General features: G+C 44.3%; 1 protein-coding gene across 1 annotated transcript; it reads right to left on the bottom strand.

The window, feature by feature from the left end:
- Positions 1–1,347: 1,347 nt before the first annotated feature.
- On the bottom strand, positions 1,348–17,770 carry fgfr4 (fibroblast growth factor receptor 4). Its single transcript, XM_037119953.1, has 21 exons — positions 17,076–17,770; positions 14,734–14,951; positions 11,200–11,387; positions 10,959–11,109; positions 10,814–10,864; positions 9,894–10,163; positions 9,668–9,757; positions 9,397–9,563; positions 9,141–9,264; positions 8,122–8,312; positions 7,846–7,984; positions 7,532–7,725; positions 7,084–7,229; positions 6,633–6,754; positions 6,431–6,541; positions 5,850–6,040; positions 4,374–4,496; positions 3,723–3,793; positions 2,714–2,851; positions 2,503–2,608; positions 1,348–2,036 (listed from the first exon to the last, which is right to left on the bottom strand). Exons 2-21 carry the CDS (start codon positions 14,837–14,839, stop codon positions 1,860–1,862), a joined length of 2,856 nt encoding a protein of 951 aa, XP_036975848.1. The 5' UTR covers positions 14,840–14,951; positions 17,076–17,770; the 3' UTR covers positions 1,348–1,859.
- Positions 17,771–21,370: the final 3,600 nt, after the last annotated feature.

Genomic DNA, 21,370 nt, shown 5'->3' with positions numbered 1-21,370 from the left:
TTTGTAATTTAAAAGATGGTGGCCATGGGGATAAAGATAGGGGCATTTGGGAGAGAAGAGGACACATTACCATTATAAGAGCCTCTTCATTTGCACACAAGCCCAAGCTATCCCCACACCACCACCCCCCCAAAACTCCCTCTGGTCCGTAGTCACACCCATTAAGCCTGCAAAGCCTTCATTGTCCGGCCAGGCTGCAGACCTGAGGACCCCTCACCAACAGATTGGGCTGGGTGAAGGGTTACAGCCAGACAAAGGAGCGTCCCTCCCCCTTCTTCTTTATTTGAAATCAATCACACTGGCTTTCACATTCAGTGTCCCCCCCTCTCCTTGTCAGCAATGACAGTGGGCTTGGGCCAGCTCCCCAACACAGTCCCCACGCTGAATCGTCAGTCCCACCCTGGACACCCTGGACACACTGTCTCTGACAAAGTGGTCATGTAGCCAAAGACTGAAAGGGTGAAGCTGTTGTTGGAGGAAGACCACGTGATGTTATCTCAAATTTTACCAGGTTGTTGTTACCTGTTAATGAGCCTGTCTCTTGACCTTTGGGTCTAAGAAATGCATTGCAGTTCGTGAGATCAAGACATTTTGGTGGTTTTTGTCCAACAACAGCAACAAAAACTGTGCTCCTTTGGGTTTTTAACCACAAATTGTTTAGTTGGGCTGGAGGTCGAAGCAGTAAACTACAGTTGGAGGGTTTCATTCCAAACGTTCCCAAGATTGAGCCATCTTTAAAGGCCAAATCCATAAATTTCTACATAAACAGTCTTCAAAAAGAGGGAAATGTACAATATCTCAAATACATGGTGCTTTTTCCAAACTGTTTACAATAGTTGCTGATAACAAACCAATTTTTAACACCATCTACTGTTTGTTTGTGGTTTTTGAGTGTCTGCAAAGTTGTATTTTACAATTTTTTTTTATTACATTTGAGAGATGATTAGAGATCATAATGTCTGAATTGTTGGTATTTTGGAATGAAACCTGAACATGAAGACAGTGTGACAGCTATGACAGGTTTGGCACTTGAAACACTTTAAATTCCTCTTTTCCTTTCGCCTCCAATAACCTTCATTTTTGTGTCATTCAGAATAATTTATAAAAGGCAATCGTATTTTTGTCCTTGATATGTACATACAATATTTTAATATTCTAATATATTCACAGGAAATCATAAATTCAGGCACTTTGCTGCCGCTACAGCAACTTCTTAGCACAAGAGATCCTGAGATTTAAGACTTTTTTTTTCTTTTTAAATAAGCAACACAAAAGTAAAATAATCTTATATAAAGAGATTTATATTTAACAATCACTTTCTTCTTTTTTACCATAGCAAAATAAATCTTTTTTTTTTTTTTTTTTGTTAAAATGTCTTTATCACCAAGGTTTTCAAGCCCTGGTTTTGAGTAGAGTTTGTGTGAGGAGATCATTGTCCGTCGCCTTTCTAAAGGAGAGTTGATCAAAGAAAGCATTTCGAGGTGTTTTGAGTACCAGGGTCTCTTCTGTTTAGGTTTAGTGCCGCAGTTTTTTCCAACGTAACAACTGTTCTTGGGCACAGTGCAGGAGCTGATAGTCTGAAGTACCACAATGTGTTTGTCCTCGTTTCTTCTGCCAATAATGGAATGTTTTTCTTCAAACCTTCACCGTGTAATGAAGCCCACCGGCCTCAGTGCTCCACGTGCATATATGTGAGTCTGTGTGTGTATGTTAATGTGCGTGTATAAATGCCCAAATATGTTTAAGGGCTTTGCCAGGTGCCATAATGGAGGTCCAGCTGAAAACTTGCAGGTGTGCACCCCTTATATGACTGCCAGCAAAACCCTCATAGTGTTGTGTTCATGTCGGTATTTGTGTGTCTATCGGAGGGCCGTCTTCAGGTCTATCCGTGAGCGCACATCCTGGTAGCCCAGGAGACAGGGGTCGGTGGACAAGGCATCGTGAGTGAAAACAGAGTCATTGTCGGAGGAGCAGGAGCTGGACGTGTCCTCACATGACGGGGAGTACTGCTCAAAGGGTGTCGACAGATCCAAGTACTGAGGGGAGAGAGGAAGTTTAGAAATTAGAGAAATGTTCTCTGCAGAAACAGAAAAATAAACAAACCCACAGACAAATGTTTGTTAAATTGGCAGTAAAAACAGTGGAAATTGAATTTGGTGTCCACTGCAAAATGGATGCAGATGGAGAGAACTGGAGCCGCCATAGTTTTAGACCACAGCATCAGTTTTGAATTGGCCAATTTGAAGCCAAGAACTTTCTGTGTTTAAGTAGGAACCAACAAATTAATCACATGCTGACACATCTGCGAGAGATGGTGCATGGGTGAGTATTTGGTGAAAAAGGCTCCTTGCTCCTTGTAGCCAAACGCAGTTTAATTTGTTGTTTGGAGTTTATAGACATTGAATTCTGCTCTCCACGGTGAAGACATCTGGACAGCAGATTGGGAATGAGGAGAAGAAGAAAAGGTGTGTATACATCTGCTAGAATGGGTTTTTAACTCACCTCGTCAGAGATGGACAGCAGTACTTTGTCCAGCTCCTCCACCAGCTGTTTGAAGGTCGGTCTCTGGGTGGGAACAGCATGCCAGCACTCACGCATCATCATGTAGCTACAGAGACAAAAGCACATCACGCACAAAAATTAACTCTACAATCTAAGAAGGTACAAAAGATTTGCTGATGAAGGTGGTGTGGATTTAAAGAGGAGGACTTACAGTTCATGTGTGCAGTTGGAGGGTTTGTCCATGCGGTGTCCTTCCTTCAAAAGCTTAAAGAGCTCCTCGACAGGGATACCTGGGTACGGTGAGCCACCCAGGGTGAAGATCTCCCACATCAGTACCCCAAAAGACCACCTGAAAGGAGGGAAAGACAACATTGATGGTCAGGACACATAATCACTTTGTTGAGATGTTAGCCTGCCAGAAATAATAATAATCACCAGATATCATGCACACATTTCTTTTATTGCCGTTCCACATTGTATATCCTATAGCATTTCACTGTCCCTGAAAAACCAGCAACTGAAAAGACAGCAGAGGGACAATGGGCTGTATTTCAAGGTAAACCAACATATTTAACGTAAGCATTCAACCACTTCCAAGCCAACGTTACTTTTTAATAGTATTCCATAATACAACATGAAAGGTGTGAATTAAGTCTAAAAAAAACAACACAAATGCTGGACATGTTTATTTAACTCAGTAACATAAGCTAGAAAGTGGTGAATGCGTGGTTTATCTTTAAGAATCAGACAAATTGTTATCCTTTTACAACTTCTCAATTGATTAGCGACTGAGAAGATGATGGGTAGTGAAAACCCGGAGATTATTATGGATTATGGATTATCAAATGTGTTGTTTAACCTTGAAATATGGCTGATATCGCAACAGATTTTCACTGCCTATCAATGTTTGTGTTGTTGATCAATTGAGAAATAGCGACACGATCATTTTTCAGATTCCCCTTTGTTTATTCGACTTGCAACCTTTAACACAGCGTAATAGCATGACGTCTGTGTGGCAAATGGCCGCTGCATGACTGTTGGGTTTTAAGGTAGTTGCTGAGAACAGTTAGATGAGATTTTAAAAGTTTGCACATGACAGGGAGGAAAAGGATAAATAATTGGCGAGGCATTAAACAAAGTTTTCCTTTGTTCTACGCGTTGTCTCTCACCCGCCTTCATGTTTTCCTGCAGCGGTTCAGTATATGAGTAGCTGTACTTACACGTCGCTCTGGTGTGTGTAGACTCTGTCAAACAAGGCCTCTGGTGCCATCCACTTCACTGGCAGCCGTCCCTGCAGAGCAGACACGAACACGTTAGAGCTCCACCTTCACTCACCACAGCAACACACTTTTCATCGCAGCACATTCTTCTTTCTGTCTCGCTCTGTTTTTCTGCCACATCCTAACTCTCTACGCTCCCTTATGCCTCCCCCTCCTCCCTCCTTATCTCCCCCTCTTCTCTAATTAAGTCCCATTAAGCCTGCTGCCAATCAGAGGAAAACATCAGACATCTGTCCTGAGGAGTATTAAAGCTGTGAATGGAGCACGGCAGAAGGAACCTGGCTGAGGAAGAGATATGTTTACAACCAGCCTCCACTTTAACCTTTTAACAAAACACGTATCTGCACATGAGGATAATGTTTGATTGTGTTTACATGACTAACATTTAAGTATACTCCTAACTGAGTAAGGGTTTGCCAAAAGTTGAGTTAATTGCTGGAAGATTTGTGACAAATCAATAAGTCACATCACAAATGTTTAACTTTTCAACTATGGAAGATTAAGAGAAGAGTGCTTGTTAACAGCTGAAAAACAAAGTCACAGGAGAGAAAAGTGATTCTTGAAAATATTCTGTTGGAAACTGTCACTCACATTGGTGGTTTTCTTGTAGTAGTCGATCTGGTGGACTCCTCTGGCCAGGCCGAAGTCAGCGATCTTCATCACATTGTCCTCCGTCACCAGAACATTTCTGGCTGCCAAATCTCTGTGGATGCACTGCAGAGAGGGAAGAGAGAGAATTAAAGGGTGACACAAAACCCTTAAGTGAGCTTAAGGCCAACTGCTGGGTCTCTAGATTAGAAGATTATCATAAATTTAAATAGTCCTGATTAATGGGCTCAGAGATCTATCGCTGCTCTTCCTTTGGCTAATGTATAAATTCACAGTTTTAACTATATAATCGAATGCTCTTTTTGACTTGTGACACAACATGTGCTTGTCTGTTCCAGGCGGGGGTTTGAAGCTTTCATGTTCAAAACACAGAGTTTGGGGAGGTAGAAATGATTCACAGCAGATTTTCTCCAAAAATGAAACGACTCAGACGTCTAAAGTCAACACAGAGTGCCTCATTTTAGTGAACGCAACAAAATTAAAATGTCTTTATATAGAAACCTGGGAGTTTGAAGTAAAAACAACTCTTTGGGAGGAAAAAAGAAAGGCACTGTTTGCCCACATTGAATGGATGTCATTAAGTTTATTTTGGTTTTCATTCGAAATAGACGTGGGATTTGTGGGGATGTGCGAAACGAACCAGCCTCGGTTTGTGGGTCTCCCCATAATAGAGGGTTAGTTTCAGGCTCCTGCATTCTTAGGAGGCCGGAGAGCCAGAAACCTGATGCCTATACCCAGACGACGGCTCTGCTGCCTGTTTGCTAACAGATTTATGGCAGCGCTAAAAAGGACAAAGCCTTGCGACGGAGGGGACGGACAGATGGATGGAGAAGAGTAAACAGGACTGAAGCTGTGGCAGCTTTCTGCTCAGGAATGCCTGTCTGAGACACTGGCTGGCAGACAAAGAGACATGTTGATAAGAAGCACACAGACAGGGTGCATGCTGGGTAAATGAAAGGAAGAGAAACATGGGGGGTGGGGGTCGGAAGAAAAGAGAGAAAGGGGCACAGAGAAATTGGGGATCGGAAAGAGAAAGAAGAGAAGGGGAAGGCTGTCTGGACCAAAATCATCATCTGAAGGCCAAGTGCTCAAATCCAAAAACACTGAATTACACAAGATAGTCACAATTCCCTTTAAGTCAACAAAAAACGTCTGATATTACAGCCTATTAAGGGCTTATACAGCTCATGAAGTCTACAAATGTTAAGTGCATTGGTATTTAGGTTTCATTTTGTGGTCTGCTCAGGAACACAGATATATTTTACTATAATGAGGTCTGATGATACAGAAACATCCTTGTGGGGCTGAGGCTTGCAGTGTTCCACCCATGCGTACCGAAAAAGCCAAATTTGTGGGACCAACGGTCGGTCTAGAATTAGGCTATAGCAGCCATGAAACACCAGAGATTCAGATTCTTCTACTGCTACTAGGTCTTTCCTCTCTTTCAAGTCAACGTACCCTTTTAGAGGCAAGGTACTCCATCCCTCTGGCAACCTGGTAGGCACAGGACAGCAGGTCTTTGAAGGTGAGCTGCTCTTCAGGCACCTTGGTCACATCAAAGGTGTAGTCCATGCCTGGGGGTCGCCGGGCACGCAGGTACTCCCTCAGGCTGCCTTTGGACGCGTACTCCACCAGCACATACAGAGGACCTGGGGGGAGGGGGTGAACGAAACAAGATAAAGCACAGGGTTGTTTCTATTGTTGTTTTAGCCTGGAGGCTTTGGACCACCATGGTCAAAATTCCACCCTAATTTAGTGAGTGTTTCAACTATGCATAGTTGAAACACTCACTAAATTAGGTTGTGGTGATTTACAATAAAAAGAGCGTTCACGTGGGAGGTAAAGGAAAGACCTCCAAAAGAGGGTGTGTGTGTGTGATAATTAGTGTTAACAAGACGGAACCTGTCTTTTAATCAGTGCTCTAATCTGACTTGTCCAGGAGGAGATGCAACCTTTTTACCCAAGTCCTCATTTGTAGCAGGTTTATGCTGGATAGAAACATCAAACAATAAAGGTTTAGCCATTGGTCAGAAACTCACCATCCTGGGTGCAGACTCCGAGCAGGTTGATGATGTTCTTGTGTTTGTCCATCACCTTCATCAGCTCCATTTCGGAGATGAGGTCCGCAAGATCTTTGTCAGTGGCGTCATCTGATGGAAAAGATACATCTCATTTAAGAAAATCATGTCTCACAGACAGCTCCCTAGAATTAATCTTGTGTCCGTATCAGTTCTTCCTTACCTTTGAGCATCTTGACCGCCACAGTAGTAGCCTGATCTGGACAGTCCTTGTTGATGCCGTAGGCCTCAGCTCTGACCACCTGGCCAAAGCAGCCTTCTCCTAGAGGTTTGCCCAACGTCAAACTAGAGAGAGAAAGAGAGTTAGCGAAAATAAGAATGTCCAAATGAAGACTGTACATATCCATAATTTGGGGCTCTGGTTTCTTAAAACATGGGTTTGGTTGAGCCAAAAATGGGTTGCGGGCATGTTTCTTTTTAGGTCTCCACATGACGCGAAGGCTGCAGTGTTGAAACGAGTCAGGATCTGCGAAGCCAAACTAAACTTAGTGAAGAAATACTACCCCTAATTTGTAAGGGGCAGAACTTTTTAGTTAACTCTGTGTTAACTCAAAACTCAGGTGACAATCCTTTACAAAATGTAATCAAGTGATTCCAAATTGCAGATGACTTACTTTTCTCTGGGGAACTCCCAGTCTGGGTCGTAGGGCAATTCAAACTCCATGACTCCAGCCAGCATGGGAGAGCAGCTGGACGAGAGTCGAGCCACCCTCATGAGCGATGCGCTGGACTTTCCTGAAGAGTTGGACTCCACCGAATACTGAAGGAAAAGATGCAGAGAAGGAGAGTTACTTTTCAGCCCTCAGAAACATAGGGAGGTTGCTCTGAACATTTTTGCAACCAGATGTGATCGCACAACACTTTGTACAAACTTTGAAGCATGCCCTGCCTTAAAGGTAGGAAAGGCAAAATAGTCAATTGTTGAGTCTCATTTCCAGGTCATCAAATACTGATGCTTTTGGTTAGAAGAATTAACTATGTTTATACAGAATTGCATTCCCTACCTTTGAGTCATAGTCGACAAAACAGCTGTGAGAGAAAACAGACTTAAGTTCCCTGTACCTGTCTGCGAAGAGGAAACTTGGAGAGCTTCTGGACAGGGAGGGCGTCAAATGGTTCCCTTCTGGGGTGGATCTGCATTCGACACAACACCACGATGACGATGGCCATGATCAGAGCCAGGAAGCCACAGGCATAGATGATGATGTCTGTGTACTTGGTCTCCATGCTGTCCATTGTTACTGCGGCTTCCTCTTCTACAGGAGGAGAGTAAAGGGTTAGAGTTCGTCAGGGCCAAGTTATCACTCACTAAATCATTTTCTGCCAGTTTAGAGGCACAAGAACTGAATTGCTTAGCCTGAAGCCTTTTTCTTTACCTGAGATGACGGTGAGCCAGGCGGACTGGTGGGCGAATCCGATCGAATTTCCAGCTAGACAGGTGTACTCTCCTGCATCCTCCATGGTGACTTTGGACAGGTAGAGTACCTCCACCTCTGACATGTTGAGACTACCAGTCTGCACAACACAGATGCAGGAAAAGTTGCATAAACAGATAGTATACAACAATCATGAAGCTACCACTTCTCTTACAAGTTCCAGTTGTGTTTGCTCTTGTAAGACCACCTGTAAACCAACTGCAACAAGACACCAACCTTGAGGATCTGAACGTATGGCGTCCCATCAGAACCGTAGCGGCTGCCGTTCCTCTCTATGTGTTTGAGCCACTGAATGTGAGGCTGGGCATCACTGTATACCTTACAGTGGAACTGGACGTCACTGCCCACCACTGCTGTAGTGTTGGCGGGTAGACCGGCCTGAAGGATCGGTCTGTGTGGGGAACGCTCTGTATCAAGTAAAAGTCAGAAAGGAGTTGATTAAAGTGAGCATTAATCTCCAGATAAAGCAGTAAGAGTTTAAAGGATTTTTCTTCCCCCAAGGGTTACAGTTTAGAGGTGATTCAGGGATTTACTGATCTACATTCTGTCTCACAACTATCCCTTCCGACGGGATGCAGGCAGGACAAAAACATCCAGCTATTTGGCCCTTTCACAGCTGGCAAACATAGCTGCTTTGTAAACAGATGTCTAAAAGTGCCCAACAGTTGTCACTGTTACCTATAATGTGTTTATATGCTGGCAAAAGAGCAGGAAATGTCATTTTGAGACGAAAATCCATTCCATTAGCATGGCTCTTTGTCAGCTGTTCGGCGGGCTGTCTTTGATCTGCGCTTACTCTCGCTCTCTGATCTCGTTAGTTGTCTCGTTAGTCCTCTCCCCCCGTTGATTGGGGACGGAAACTGACCCCGTGGTGGACAGACAGTGAACAAATGAACAAACAAACCGCAATAATCCTCGATCCCCTGTAACAGGTCAGGTAGAAAACTGGTGTGGACGCCTGACCGTCCACATCCTGCCTGGAGCAACCGATGCCAGGCGCCCCTGTCACCTTCTGCCCACCCCCCAGTTATCCCCTCCCTCAGACTGGAGGCTTTTATTTGAAGGCTTGATGCTTTTTCCACTAGTGCTGACAAATAACTGTTACTATTTCTGCCATCAATGTAGTCGGCCAGATCAGGTTTTAGGAATAATCTCTGATCTGCTTCACAGATTCAATTCAGTAATTCAAGCAGAAACAAAGACACACACTTGCAATCCACACATTCATGACGTACCCAGGACATCGAGGACGTAGCTGTGAGTGATGGAGCCATATTTATTATCCACCACGCAGGTATAGTTTCCTCTGTCTGAAGGCACGACGCTCTCCATCACCAGGCTCCAGTGCTGGTGTCTCAGCTGGCCAAGGAAACACAAAATATATAATTAAATGAAATAAAGTGTGAATAGAGATAGGCTTTGCCAGATCATTCCATTTAACCGTTAGCCTTATTTAGACTTCGGGAGACAATAAACAGCTTCCATCCTTACCTTAATGCCCCCAATCCGATGCTCTCCTCTGAATTCCCGCCCATTCTTGAGCCAGCGGATGCTCGGCATGGGGCTGCCCATAGCTGGACACCGAAACTTCACAGTGTTCCCTGCAGGGACAGCATACAGCTTCTTCTCCATTCGCTGGGTGTGGGTCCAGTAGGGACCTGCATGGACCGAAGACCAGTCAATGAGCTGTTAGCCAGGATGCTCTGATGAAGCCTAGAGGTTCATCAAGGATTGCAGCCACTAAGCAAACCAAACAACACACCTCTGGAGAAGTAAACCTGGTCGTTTTCGATCTCAGCTGACGAGTCCTCCAAACCGTTATCCTCATCATCGTCACCTGACCCCAACGAGTCTGTAAACGTAGCGGGCAAGTTAAGGCAAGTTCAGTCGAATCTGCAGTTCAAAACCTAAATCTAATCAGTTAGCTGTCTGCTAAAGAAAGCCACCATCTTAGAGAAAAAAAAAATTAAGAGTGTTTGTCTCCTTACCTGCCACAGTGATCGTGAAGTTCCTCACAGGCCCTTTGGTTCCCCGGAGAACACAAACATAAACACCGGAATCCTCGTAAGTTACGTCCGTGATCTCCATGATGGTGCCGCGGATCTGTATGCGTGGCGTGGGCAGAATCCGGACTCCCTCCTTGTACCAGTTAACCGCCATGCCTGGCCGGCTGCTCATGTCACAGCGCAGCTTGAGGACGTTGCCCGGCTCTAACAGGAGATGCTCTGTTGTGTCTTCACTCAAGTCTTCGAGAACATCTGTAGAAACATTAGCACAGAAGGTGTCAGCACGCTGCAGTGAGGGTGTTTCTTTCGCAGCTTTTTCTTCTTGTTCCTCCAACTTTTATCTCGTGCCTTCTGTCAGTCAACAGGTTATTTCTTCATCTATCTTCCCTTTAAACCAAGAAGCCATCCCCTCAACTATGACCTTCAGCTCTTCAACCCCTTTATCTCCTGTCCTCCCCACAAACACACGCGCACACAATGAAATCACCATGGAGACCAGGAGGCCTAACCCTCCTCCTCTTCTACACACACACACACAACCCCACACACACACACACACACACACACACACACACTGCAAACACCCTCCCTTCACTTGCTCACTCCAAAAAGAAGGAAGAGCGATTGAAGCTAATGAACATGTTGCAGCGTGACAGTGGACAGAGAGTAAATCTGAGGGGCGGTGAAGGTTCACTGGAGATCTAAGTGAGCGAAGGAAGGAGAGAAGTTCATTCCAGGCAGGGGACGTATGAGAGCGCACAGATGGGCACCATACCATCCTCGAGAGTAAAAGCAGTATGTGTGGCAGTATCTTAATTGCATCAAAAGGACTGTGACTGAAACATTTTGTGGATGTACAGTGGTCACACATTTTGTCCTGCATCATAAAGAAGTTACTGTACCTGGGGGGATTTCAGCAGCGGCCAGCTCCGAAGTTCGTGAAATGATGGTACCTGCGCAAGGGAAAAATCGTAGTGGTGACTGGCCTGAAAGTCACAAAGAAGCACAAAAACAAGATGGACTGCTGTGATTATAAGTGTGTCTTACCAGGCAGGACTTCCAGCCAAGCTGACTGCATGGCCTGCACCGTCTGTCCTGCGTGGGTGTTCTCAGCCATGCAGATGTATTCTCCTGCATCCTCCAGTGTGATGTTGGACAGATGCAGTGTGTTTAGTTTAGATGCATTGCTCTGCAGGGTCTTCGTGGAGGAAAGAAACAAGTTTTAATATGATGAGGACAGAAACAAAACACAGTCTGAGTAGAAAAATCAAATTGTTTCTGTTCTCACTGTCAGGGCTCTGAGGCGAGGCTGCCCTCCCTGGCTCCAACCCGATGCGCTGGCCTCCGACTTCAGCCACTGCACCTTCGTTGATGCTGGCCGGTGGACCTTACACACCAGCTTCACTTGACCGCCCACCACCGCTGTTGTGTTTTCTGGGTAACCTGGTATGATCAGAGGCCTGGAGACCCGAAGATCTAGGGAACAAAAGGGATATTTTGGTCAACTTTTCCTCCAAATGATTTAAATTTACTATGAAACTACAACGCTGTCTTTAAAAAAAAGAGAAAGAAAAAAGATTTTAAATGTCACACTATGTTTTTCATAGAATAAAGGAGTCTGGACTCTTCACAAATGTCCAAAACACACCCTGGCAGTTTCAGTTTTCCTCTGAAAGGTCTGGCAACAGAAGTACACCATGGTCCTTAACAACCACTGTCATTTAATGCGACCAGGAACTGGCGATAGAGTGCCCTGATAACCCGGCAACTATCGTGTCATCATCAGCCACAGTGCCATCCATTCAGTGGGTCACTCGCCCATTTACGCGCTCGCCCACTCACTTGTTGGAGCATATGTGCACCCTGGCCAGGGACCTCGCTCGCTGCTGCTCAGTCACTCAGAACGAGCAATTTTCCAGGGCAATTTTCTGTCTGATTGCTTCCTGCAAGTGCTTAGTGAAAAGGCAATCTGTTCCCTTGTCGGAGTGAAGTGCTGCCTTTTTTTTTCTAATCGCTCAGGGTACATGTAGAGGTAACGCTTTCAGGAGGAAAAAAAAAAAAAAGAACTCTTTTACAACGCTATAAGTGGAAAATCAGAAACAGTGATTGGTCAAAGCAGACAAAAGGAAAAACAAATTAAAAGAAACACCTTAATGGCTGGTTATAACCCATCACTTAGTCTGCGATCAAGTTCAAAACATGAACAACATGAGATCCGAGCAAGCCGCTCACTTTCATCTAATGGGGCGGGTTGGAACACAGTGAAACAGTCAGCGGTAAATCACAGCCATGGACACACAGCCATGCTAATGAACTTCCAGGGACAGGGACGGTGCCCCATAGTTGAACTCGCGGCAGAGTGTGAATTGTCACCCAGAGGCGAGGGGGCAAACAAAACACAACACAACACAAACAAACCGCCCGGCCGGTGCGAGCCAGCCAGTCAGCCAGCCAGCCGGCTGGGCTGGCAGCAGGGCCCTCTGCGGAAATCGGCAGGGACAATGAGGAGCTTCATGTCCTGAACTGGGAACAGAGCAGCAGAGCATCCAATACATACTGTCAGTTTAGTTTTGTCAGATCGCATCGCAGTAATTTATTTGTTCCTGATGCTGGAGAATGTGCTCTACTGAGTGCCATTCTAGTTTGACATACATTTACTTATAAATACTTCTTCACAATTCTCATGACAACTGAGGGAATTTAATTTGCTGACGAAGGCCACCAGTGTGACTGAAAACATTGGAATAAATCAAGCAAGTGGACTTTTTGTCCCATTACAATCACCAAGGTCAAGAATGAACCTTGAAGCTCAACTTCACAGTTTTAAACCCGCCTGTGACTGACTTCTTTGAAGCAATTTGCTCATATCACTGGATTTGATAATGTATTGATGTCATACTGTGTGTTGCGATCACCCATTCCCTGTTAATACACCAGTTAGTGAGTTAGCTGCTCACTCAGTCCATAGGCAGCTCTGGACTGAGCGCTCACTTTGACCAGCAGATGCACTCGCACTCATTCTGCGCAGCGATCAAAGCAAAAGATGGCATTTGTTGGCACAGTATCTTCTCCTTAATGTTGCAGATGGCTCACTGTCATTGTGAAATTAAGCAGTTAACAGCCTTGCTTGTTTTTGTTGTGATTCTATCAAAAAAGCTACACAGTTTTCTTCAGGAAAAAGACTGTTTTTGGTCAATAAACCTTAACATCACATGATTAGAACAGCTGATCAGCTGTGTCAAATTCGAGCGGCCGGAAGAACAGCCGGAGCACCGACGAAAGCTATACTCAGTCTTCATCCCCCTGTGATGATGTGGCAGAAAATAAGTTTTCCGGGGGAAGAAATAGAAAAAGCCCTGTCTGATCCCTGCATTTAGCAGCACAGTTAGTAACATTATATGTGTAATTATATTTGGAGCGTGTTGTGATTTATTTTCTCTCAGAGCTATCGTCAAATTAGCAACGATTTAAATCGATTAATAAGAGATAAAAGCTTTGGGGACGATCTGAGAAACAAAATCTTGATTTTCATCATCATTGTGAACTCTTTGTGTCTGCATCTTGTCTCCTCAGCAGTGACTGACTGACCCTGCCTGCCCACCCTGTCAGGAGTGTGAGCTGTGCATTGTGGGTCCCTCTGACCCTCATCACCTCTCCTCAGCTGGACTCGCCTTCAGGGAGGCGGGACCCTCTTTTCACTCCTTTAACTGACATAAAGCGGGAGTTGATCTTTTTCTTTTTGATCATCTCTGTCTCCTCTCAGTTATTGAGGATTAAGACAACTGCTTTCGTGTTTAATTGAACCCATAGAGACTAAAACTACGCCATAATTTGTGTCCATTTTCTTTTAAAGTCTCTAAGTGGCTATAGAAAATTGCTCTCCTTTCCACCTGTGGAGATTGAGGCTTGATTTTTATTTGACTTTGGCTGATGAAAGTGGATTCAAATGGGACTGATTTTATGTGTGACTCTTTTTGAAACATAAAAATGGCAATGCTGCTGCTACGCCTGCACGTTCTACAACCATAAGATCTATAAGAATCCTCGTTCGACTCTTTGCTCATCTGTCCTGTAAATAAACCTTAAAGGTTTTTTTTTTTCCAGGCCTCCTCCTGCACATTGTCGTTTGAGCAGCAAGCCCCGACCGGCCTCCCTTGGCCCTGGAGTACAAAGCGGGGCCCACGGAGACAGAGATGAGAGACGGCTTCTGCGCTCGATGCCTCCGAGGAAAACAATCCACTTTGTCTTTCATCATTTCAATCCACACACATCCTCGGAAAAATGTCACCCTGAAGACTTTTAATCTGGGAACAGATTCACTTCGCAGCAAAGAACAAGTCAGGGAGTTTGTTCTTCAACGATTACGCTGATTTACAACTTAAGATTTTACAGCTGACAATGGCTGACTTTTTGCATTGGCTTCTGTTTGTAAAGCATGAATGAAAAAGCCCCTGCAGTCCCCCCCCCCCCCTTCATCCTCTACAGCTGGCACACAGCCAGGCAGATTTACACTTCCGAGCCTCAGGGCCTCGGGCGGATCAGGTAGCACAGTTTACGGCAGCAAAACACCGAGAGCTTCTTTTTTTTTTCCCTTCCCTTCCTCGCTCCGTCCAAGACTCGACTACAGACTCTGTCATTTTTCCTGTCACCTTGACTTCCTCTGTGGTGGTGGCTGCCAAGAAACCAACGCTTTCTAAGATCAGCACTGTCCACAAACTGTCTGTGGATTCAAACCAGCAACCTTCCAGTCACACACATGCTTATCTAAACTTTCCACAACACAAACCCACGAGAGCAAAGGAAGAAACAAGTTAGGTCTTACCTTTGGTTCGTCCTTCCTCAATGGCCCTGCCCGGGACTCTGTCCATTAAACAGAGCAGGAGAACGCAGAACGTGCAGACCCTCGCCATCTTCTTGACGTGACGCATGTGTCTTGTGGTTAAAAGTCAGAAAAACACGTTGGAAGCCTGGGATTGGCTTCACACTCCGCTCCCTGGCATCGGAAACGTCAGAAATCCACAATGTCTCTAAATCTGGACCCTGCAGGGGCAAAGAAAGCACACAGGGGAAGGTTATCGCTTGATCAGAAAGGTGACTCTCTGAAGAGAAGATTTCTGCTCGGTTTTAAACCAACACAAACGATTGTGCAGACGAACAGCTAAAGAGCCTGTTTGGATGGCGAGCAGCTGTATTCTTAACCAGATGTCCTGCTAACTGTCCCGCTCGTCTGCCTTACATTGTCCAGGCTCCCCTGCGTCATGAATAAGGAGCAGGGCTGTTACAGCCTGTTGTTTGTCAATGGATGGCGCTCGGTCTGCCCCGGGATAATGGGCCCTTGCTAGAAAAACACTTGAAACTTGCCAGGAAGCTACAGACGCTGAAGGAGCGGCAGAGGAGAGAGTCGACTGGCAGCTGATGAGACTTCAGGGTTCAGGATGGAAAAGGGTGAAACGGGCGAATGATGCCCTAAATTTGTGGTGGTTTTTAGGGAATGTCAGAAAACAGATCATTTGTTTTGTCTGACAAACAGTCCAAAACGCTGAAAAGATTTAGTTAATTATTACAGAAGAGAAATAAGGTCAGAAAACCCCCCACGATTATGAAGCTGGAATAACGGTTTATGATCTGATATTTGACTTTTGAGAGTCACCTGTAGATACACGGACTGTTTCAGCTCTAACAAGAGCATGTTTCAACCTTTTTTAATCTCAGGAAAATAGACTCAACAGCAGAATGTGCCTAGGCTATTTGAAAAGTTAATCAGTAACGCGAAATTAACACAACAGTGCAGCTGTGTCAACGTTTGGTGCAACAGATACCTCAATCTCACCTGAATTCAAAGACAACATTTTATTTAATTTCTCTTTATTATTTAATCATGTTGTTTTAACATATATTTAAAGTACAACACTGTCGCCATGAACTCATTCTGCAGACAAACTATAAACGCTGACAGCCAACAAGATTATGGAGGGAATAATGCACTTATGTTTCTGCCATGGTCGGGCCAACTGCGCACAGGCGCCAGACCCCGGTGCGTGCGCTCCACGCATGCATGCCGCGCCCACACACACACACACACACACACACACACACACACACACACACACACACACACACACACACACACCGTTTAAAGAACCAGCCTGCTGAATGAAACGTATTCTTTCTCAATTAAGGGCTGGGGAAAAAAAAAAAGAAGAAGAAAAAAAAAGTTTTTCTCCTGCTGCTGCTAATTCCGCTGGCACGACGCCTCGCTGCTGTTTAGCCGGAGCCAAAATACTTGTACTGTATTCTACCTTTCAGTCAGTGCGGAGGCTTGTGTTTCTAATGTCCTGCGTGTTTCTGTCACACAAATCACACTCAACAAACCACTCGTGTGCGCTATTGGTCTTAAACGGGCCGTGTAGGTTATGATGAAGCCAAAAGCTGCCAAACACAAGTGTGACCTGTTAACATGTATATCATTTTTGTACTGGATGGTCACGGTGTCTGCACATGTGTCTGTGCAGGGTGTCTGACACATGGTGAGGTCAGAAACAGAAAAACACAGGCAGCCAGGCTGGTAAAATACATTTTAAACTGATGGCAAATTAGAAGATATCCTTGCAAGAGGTGTTTTTTTTTAATTAACATAATTTGGGTAATATAACTATTGCATTACTATTACTATGTGTCATTTTCAATCATTTAAAGTGGAGACTATTGTGATTTGCGGAGTTCAAACTCCGCAGTCTGTTCTCCCTACAAATAGTCCATGTGGAAGGTTCAATGTCTAATGAATGACTTGTTTGGCTCTGTTGGTTGCAAAACACACGTTTCACTTCGCCGCAGCTTCTCTACTGAAATCTCGCTTTAAAATCCCTAAAAGTGTCCTAATTCACTGGTTAAGAGCGCCGGGTGAGGAAATAGATTCCACTGCCTTGTTTTAGTGAACGTGCAGCTTTCTAGAGTATCACTGAACCAAATCAAAACCCAGAATTCCCTCTCTAATGCAAAGATCTGAGGCTTAAAGAAACTGATTGTGAGGCTGTGTTTAGTAGTTTTTTTTTTTGGTTTTTTTTTTGGTCGTGATCTATCCCGCACTGCCGAACGCCTGCAGAAAATGAATGAAACACCAACTCTCCAAGAACCTCCAGCTGTCCCCGTCTGTATTTCACCCACCTTTCCTCTTCCTCTGCCCTCGCAGAGATGACTGGCACCAGGGGAGAGATCACTCCTTGTCCCGGTCGACACGACTGGGTATTGAAATCCTCATTTGGAGCTCTTGTACGTCCTTTTTTTTTTTTTTTCTACCCCCAAATCGGTTCTTCGATTGAGCGGCTGTCTGCTGTTGCTGTATCCGACTGAAAGCGAAGTCCAGCTTATATATCCATCAAAAACAGTCCCCTGGAAGAGTAACGACAGCTGCCGGGCTCTCCTGCTGGCCGGAGGGAAGGAGCTGTGTGTGTGTGTGTGATCCCCCTTCTGGGCAAAGTCCACTGCAGCCGGCCGCTCAGAGCGCTAAATCCATGGAGGAAAAAAACAAACAAACAAACAACAACAAAAAAAAAAAACAACAAACACCGGCCGAGAACGTGGGTTGGGAAACTGTCCTTTCTCGCTCAGAAAAGATCCGATGTGGCGAGAGAATAAGCGAAGGAGCCGGTGGTAAAAACGTGCGTCTTTACGCAGCGCCTCTGCCAACTTCTCCACTCCTCTTCGGTGCGATCTGAGCCCTGCCGCTGAAACGTGGAGCTCAGCCTCCCTCAGTCGGGTTCCCCTTTCACAGCAGAGAGCGAGGAGCGAGCGTCCTGCACACACCGACCCTCCAAGAGCACTCTGCTGCTCTCCGGACGGCAGGCACGACAACAATGGTCTGAGAGCGGCCAGGGGAGCAGGAGGAGGAGGGAGGATGGAGGAGGAGGAGGAGGGGAGGGAGAGGGAGAGGGAGGGGAGTGTGCGCTTCTGTTACCCCCCCACACACACACACATCCCTCCAAAGAGCTGGCAAATAAAACCCAAGAGCCTCTCTGCCTCTCCCTCCACAGGGCACACAGCTCGATAAAGTTGTCCGACATCATAACATTTAAGCTTTTCTGACCATAACACACTTTTCATAATGAGACTCCCCAAATCAATCGCAAAAATCACGTTTATCAAAACAGCTTTTTTTTTTTTTTTTTTACGATGCCTTTATGCAAACAGCGCATTAAGGCCTCTTTAGCAGGCGCGTTCAATTAGGCTGCGTTAGTGCGTGAATGCTGTGAATTGCCTCCACGTTTTAATTGCATCAGTGAAAGAACGAGACCCGGGTAATCCCATTAGCTGCAGCAGAGAATCAAGATCAGCACTGCTTTTTTCTTTCTTTCTCTCTCTCTCTCTCTCTCTCTCTCTCTCTCTCTCTCTCTTTTTTATCAGATCAAGTCTCTGAGACATTAAGGCTGATGGAAAGAGGCATCATGTGTTCATTTTTGGAAGAAATGTGAATGTTGAGCCATAACAAATCATTTTAAAAAAAGAGAGTTATAAATGAGAGCAAGTTAGATCCATCTGAGATCAGCATACAGGGGAGGGAAAGAAAACAGCTGATGGTGAACAGGAGGCATTAAAACTCATCAAGAGTCCCCACAGTTTACTTTGTCACATCAGACTCGAACATTAAACAAACATTTAAAAAATATCCCTTTTAATTCTTGAGCTATTAAAATGTTGAGACAAGTATAAAATAGGAGAAATCAAATCATTTTTCTGTCTTCCAGAACAACACACTTACACTTTTAAGTCTGGGCAGTAACTTATGTCAAGAGTCCAAGACATCATGTTTGTGTTGAAATTACATTGACATTAAAATAGCTTTATTATTCTATTATAATATTTTATATCTAGGCGTCCATAAACTTAGGGCCACGTAGCTTATCATAAACTTAAGAAAAGAAGGGTTGATTTACAGAAAACTATCAGATGTCTCTTTGGATTTATGTTTTTATTTTTCAAAATACAGACAAAATATCTAAAATGAGTCAAATAATATTGTCAAAAGTCAATATTATACTTTATTGTGACCCGAGTTGGTTCTTAGTCGTTCAAGTTTGCCATTGAGCTAACCTGTGTCCCTGGAAATGACCACAGCCGTAGAACTGCACCAGTACATTTATTTCAGCCTCTGAGAGATCCTTCAGGATTACTGTTTTGCCTCTGCTGGACAGGTTTATTGTGAAGACAGACGGGAAGTGCTGGGGAGAGAGAGTGCAGTCAGAAGCTACAAAGGTCCTGGCCGGGATTCAAACATGGTTACATGATACCTGCTTCAGCCAAGGGAGCCACTGGGGCCGCTCAGAGAATTATATGGACAAAAATGCTGGGTGGCATGCAGCAAAGGTCCCCAGGACCAGACTTGAACCTGCGGCCACTGCAGCAAGTCTGCAAAGTCTGCATATGAGATGCCCACTCTATCGGCTGAGCTAATGGGTTCCCTGTTCAGAGAAATGTTTGACTAAGCCACAAAGCTTGACAGACTTCGAAATAAAAGTTAGAAATAAATCATAAAGAGAGGTAAAGAGGCTGCACACTCCGTTTACTTTTATCCGTGGGTCAAACTCCTCAGGCTGCCGCAGTATGAGTTCGAGTTCAGCGGAAATTTACGTGTTGAAATAAATTCCAGATTTGACCTTCGACACCGCACTGCGGTACTTCAGGTCAGACGGAGCTTTACAGCGAAAGTCAAAGTACACAAATAAACGAAGCGGAGTGGAAGTCATAAAGCAGATAAGAGCTGTGCTAATGCCAGCCGGCGCTGAGTTGTTGACTGCTGAGCGATGTGTTTGTGTCATACCTGAGAGTGTGTGTGTGTGTGTGTGTGTGTGTGTGTGTGTGTGTGTGTGTGTGTGGATACGTGTATACACAGTCACATTGCTTTTGGGGACACAAAGCATGTTCCCATAATGTAAATCATAATCATTTAAGGTGAACATTGGTTAAGGGTTGGATGAGGTAAGGTTGGGTGAGTATATGATTAGGTTAAGTCTCCAGTAAATGGATATAAGATGGTGTAATGGTCCTATGAAGTGATGACGACATGACTATGATTGTTTATTCTTGTTTTGCTGTCGATGTGTGGATGAATTTGTGCTCTTAACCTGCGTTGTGAGGACCGTTCTGCTTTGTGGGGACATTAAAACTACAAACTTCCAGATAATATCTGTGTGTGTGTATGTGTCCATGTAGACCTGAATGATTTGTGTTGTGGAGACATAGATATGTTAACATAGTCACTCTGTTGGTACTTAGTGGTTCCTTCCTCCAACTGATGACATATGAGGGTAGTGAAAGGTTGTCCCATTTCATGAACGGAGATTTCAACCATGTAAATGAAGAGAGGGGGGTGAAAGTTGGAAATCGCCCTAGAATTAGGTTTAGTTTATGGTTTGGATTAGATTTGTGTTTGTCCCAGCACAGATTTCTGTAAATGATTAATTTCATGTTACCCCTCAAGTTTGCTCTTAATTGGGGGTCACAAAATAATCCTGTGTTTTGGGAGGGGACAGCGGCGTTAATGTTATTGCAGGTTGTTGTTGTGCTAATGAGACACAGGTGGGATTGCAGGCGCCTCTGTTGCTTCACACAAACACCTTATATACAAAGCCCATTGACACACCCCTAAAGAATGCATTTAAAGTGAATACGCCATGTTTTAGGGAGCCAACTTTATCTATTTACTATCAATTTATAGGGCAAATTAGAGGCAATGAAGAGATTTCTCATCTCGACTGCTTTGAGCTAACACTTTAGCACAGCGCTGACTGGGAGAGAGATACTTTCTGACAGCTCTAAAGTGTAAAGTCACTTTTAATGATTTATGAGTAAGACTGCAAATAGTTCAGAGACAAGAATGCATCTGTGTCACATGACATTATCAAAACTACCCTCTCAGGCAAAAATCACTGGTTTTTACGACAAGGTAAGAGGCACCTCCGATCAGAATCATCATCAATCAAGAAACTTTTTTCCACCGACTTGTTCAAACCTGTGGGGCTTTTTTCACCATTGGAGCTTCACATATCCTGAACATCTGAGAATCTGTAAGGCTTTGATTTTGGGTTTATTCTTTTAACTTTTGATTAAAAAAAAAACTTTTTATCCTGTACCATTCTTAGATTTTATACATAATTACTTTTTTTCTCTTCATCCATGTTTGAAGTTGGATTGCACAGTCCAAATATGGACCGAACTGTGAATCATCTTCATTGCTTTCACATAAAATGCATGGCTAAATGGCTAATTTCCCCAAATCCATGAACTAAACCATCTGCATAATAATTGCAGCACATTTATTAAATGGTAACATGTTGCTTTCAAAACTGTTTAAAAACATTCAGGAGAGAATGGTGGCAAAACATACTAGCAGAATATTATCTATCATATCTATCTAGTTTTTAGAGCAGGAAACTGAGCAGTCCTGTACAATTTGATGATCGTAC

The sequence above is a fragment of the Acanthopagrus latus genome, chromosome 13 (assembly GCF_904848185.1).
Source record: "Acanthopagrus latus isolate v.2019 chromosome 13, fAcaLat1.1, whole genome shotgun sequence".
NCBI lineage: Eukaryota > Metazoa > Chordata > Actinopteri > Spariformes > Sparidae > Acanthopagrus > Acanthopagrus latus.
The sequence above is the reverse complement of the archived record's forward strand: the minus strand, read 5'-3'. Positions and strand labels throughout refer to the sequence as shown.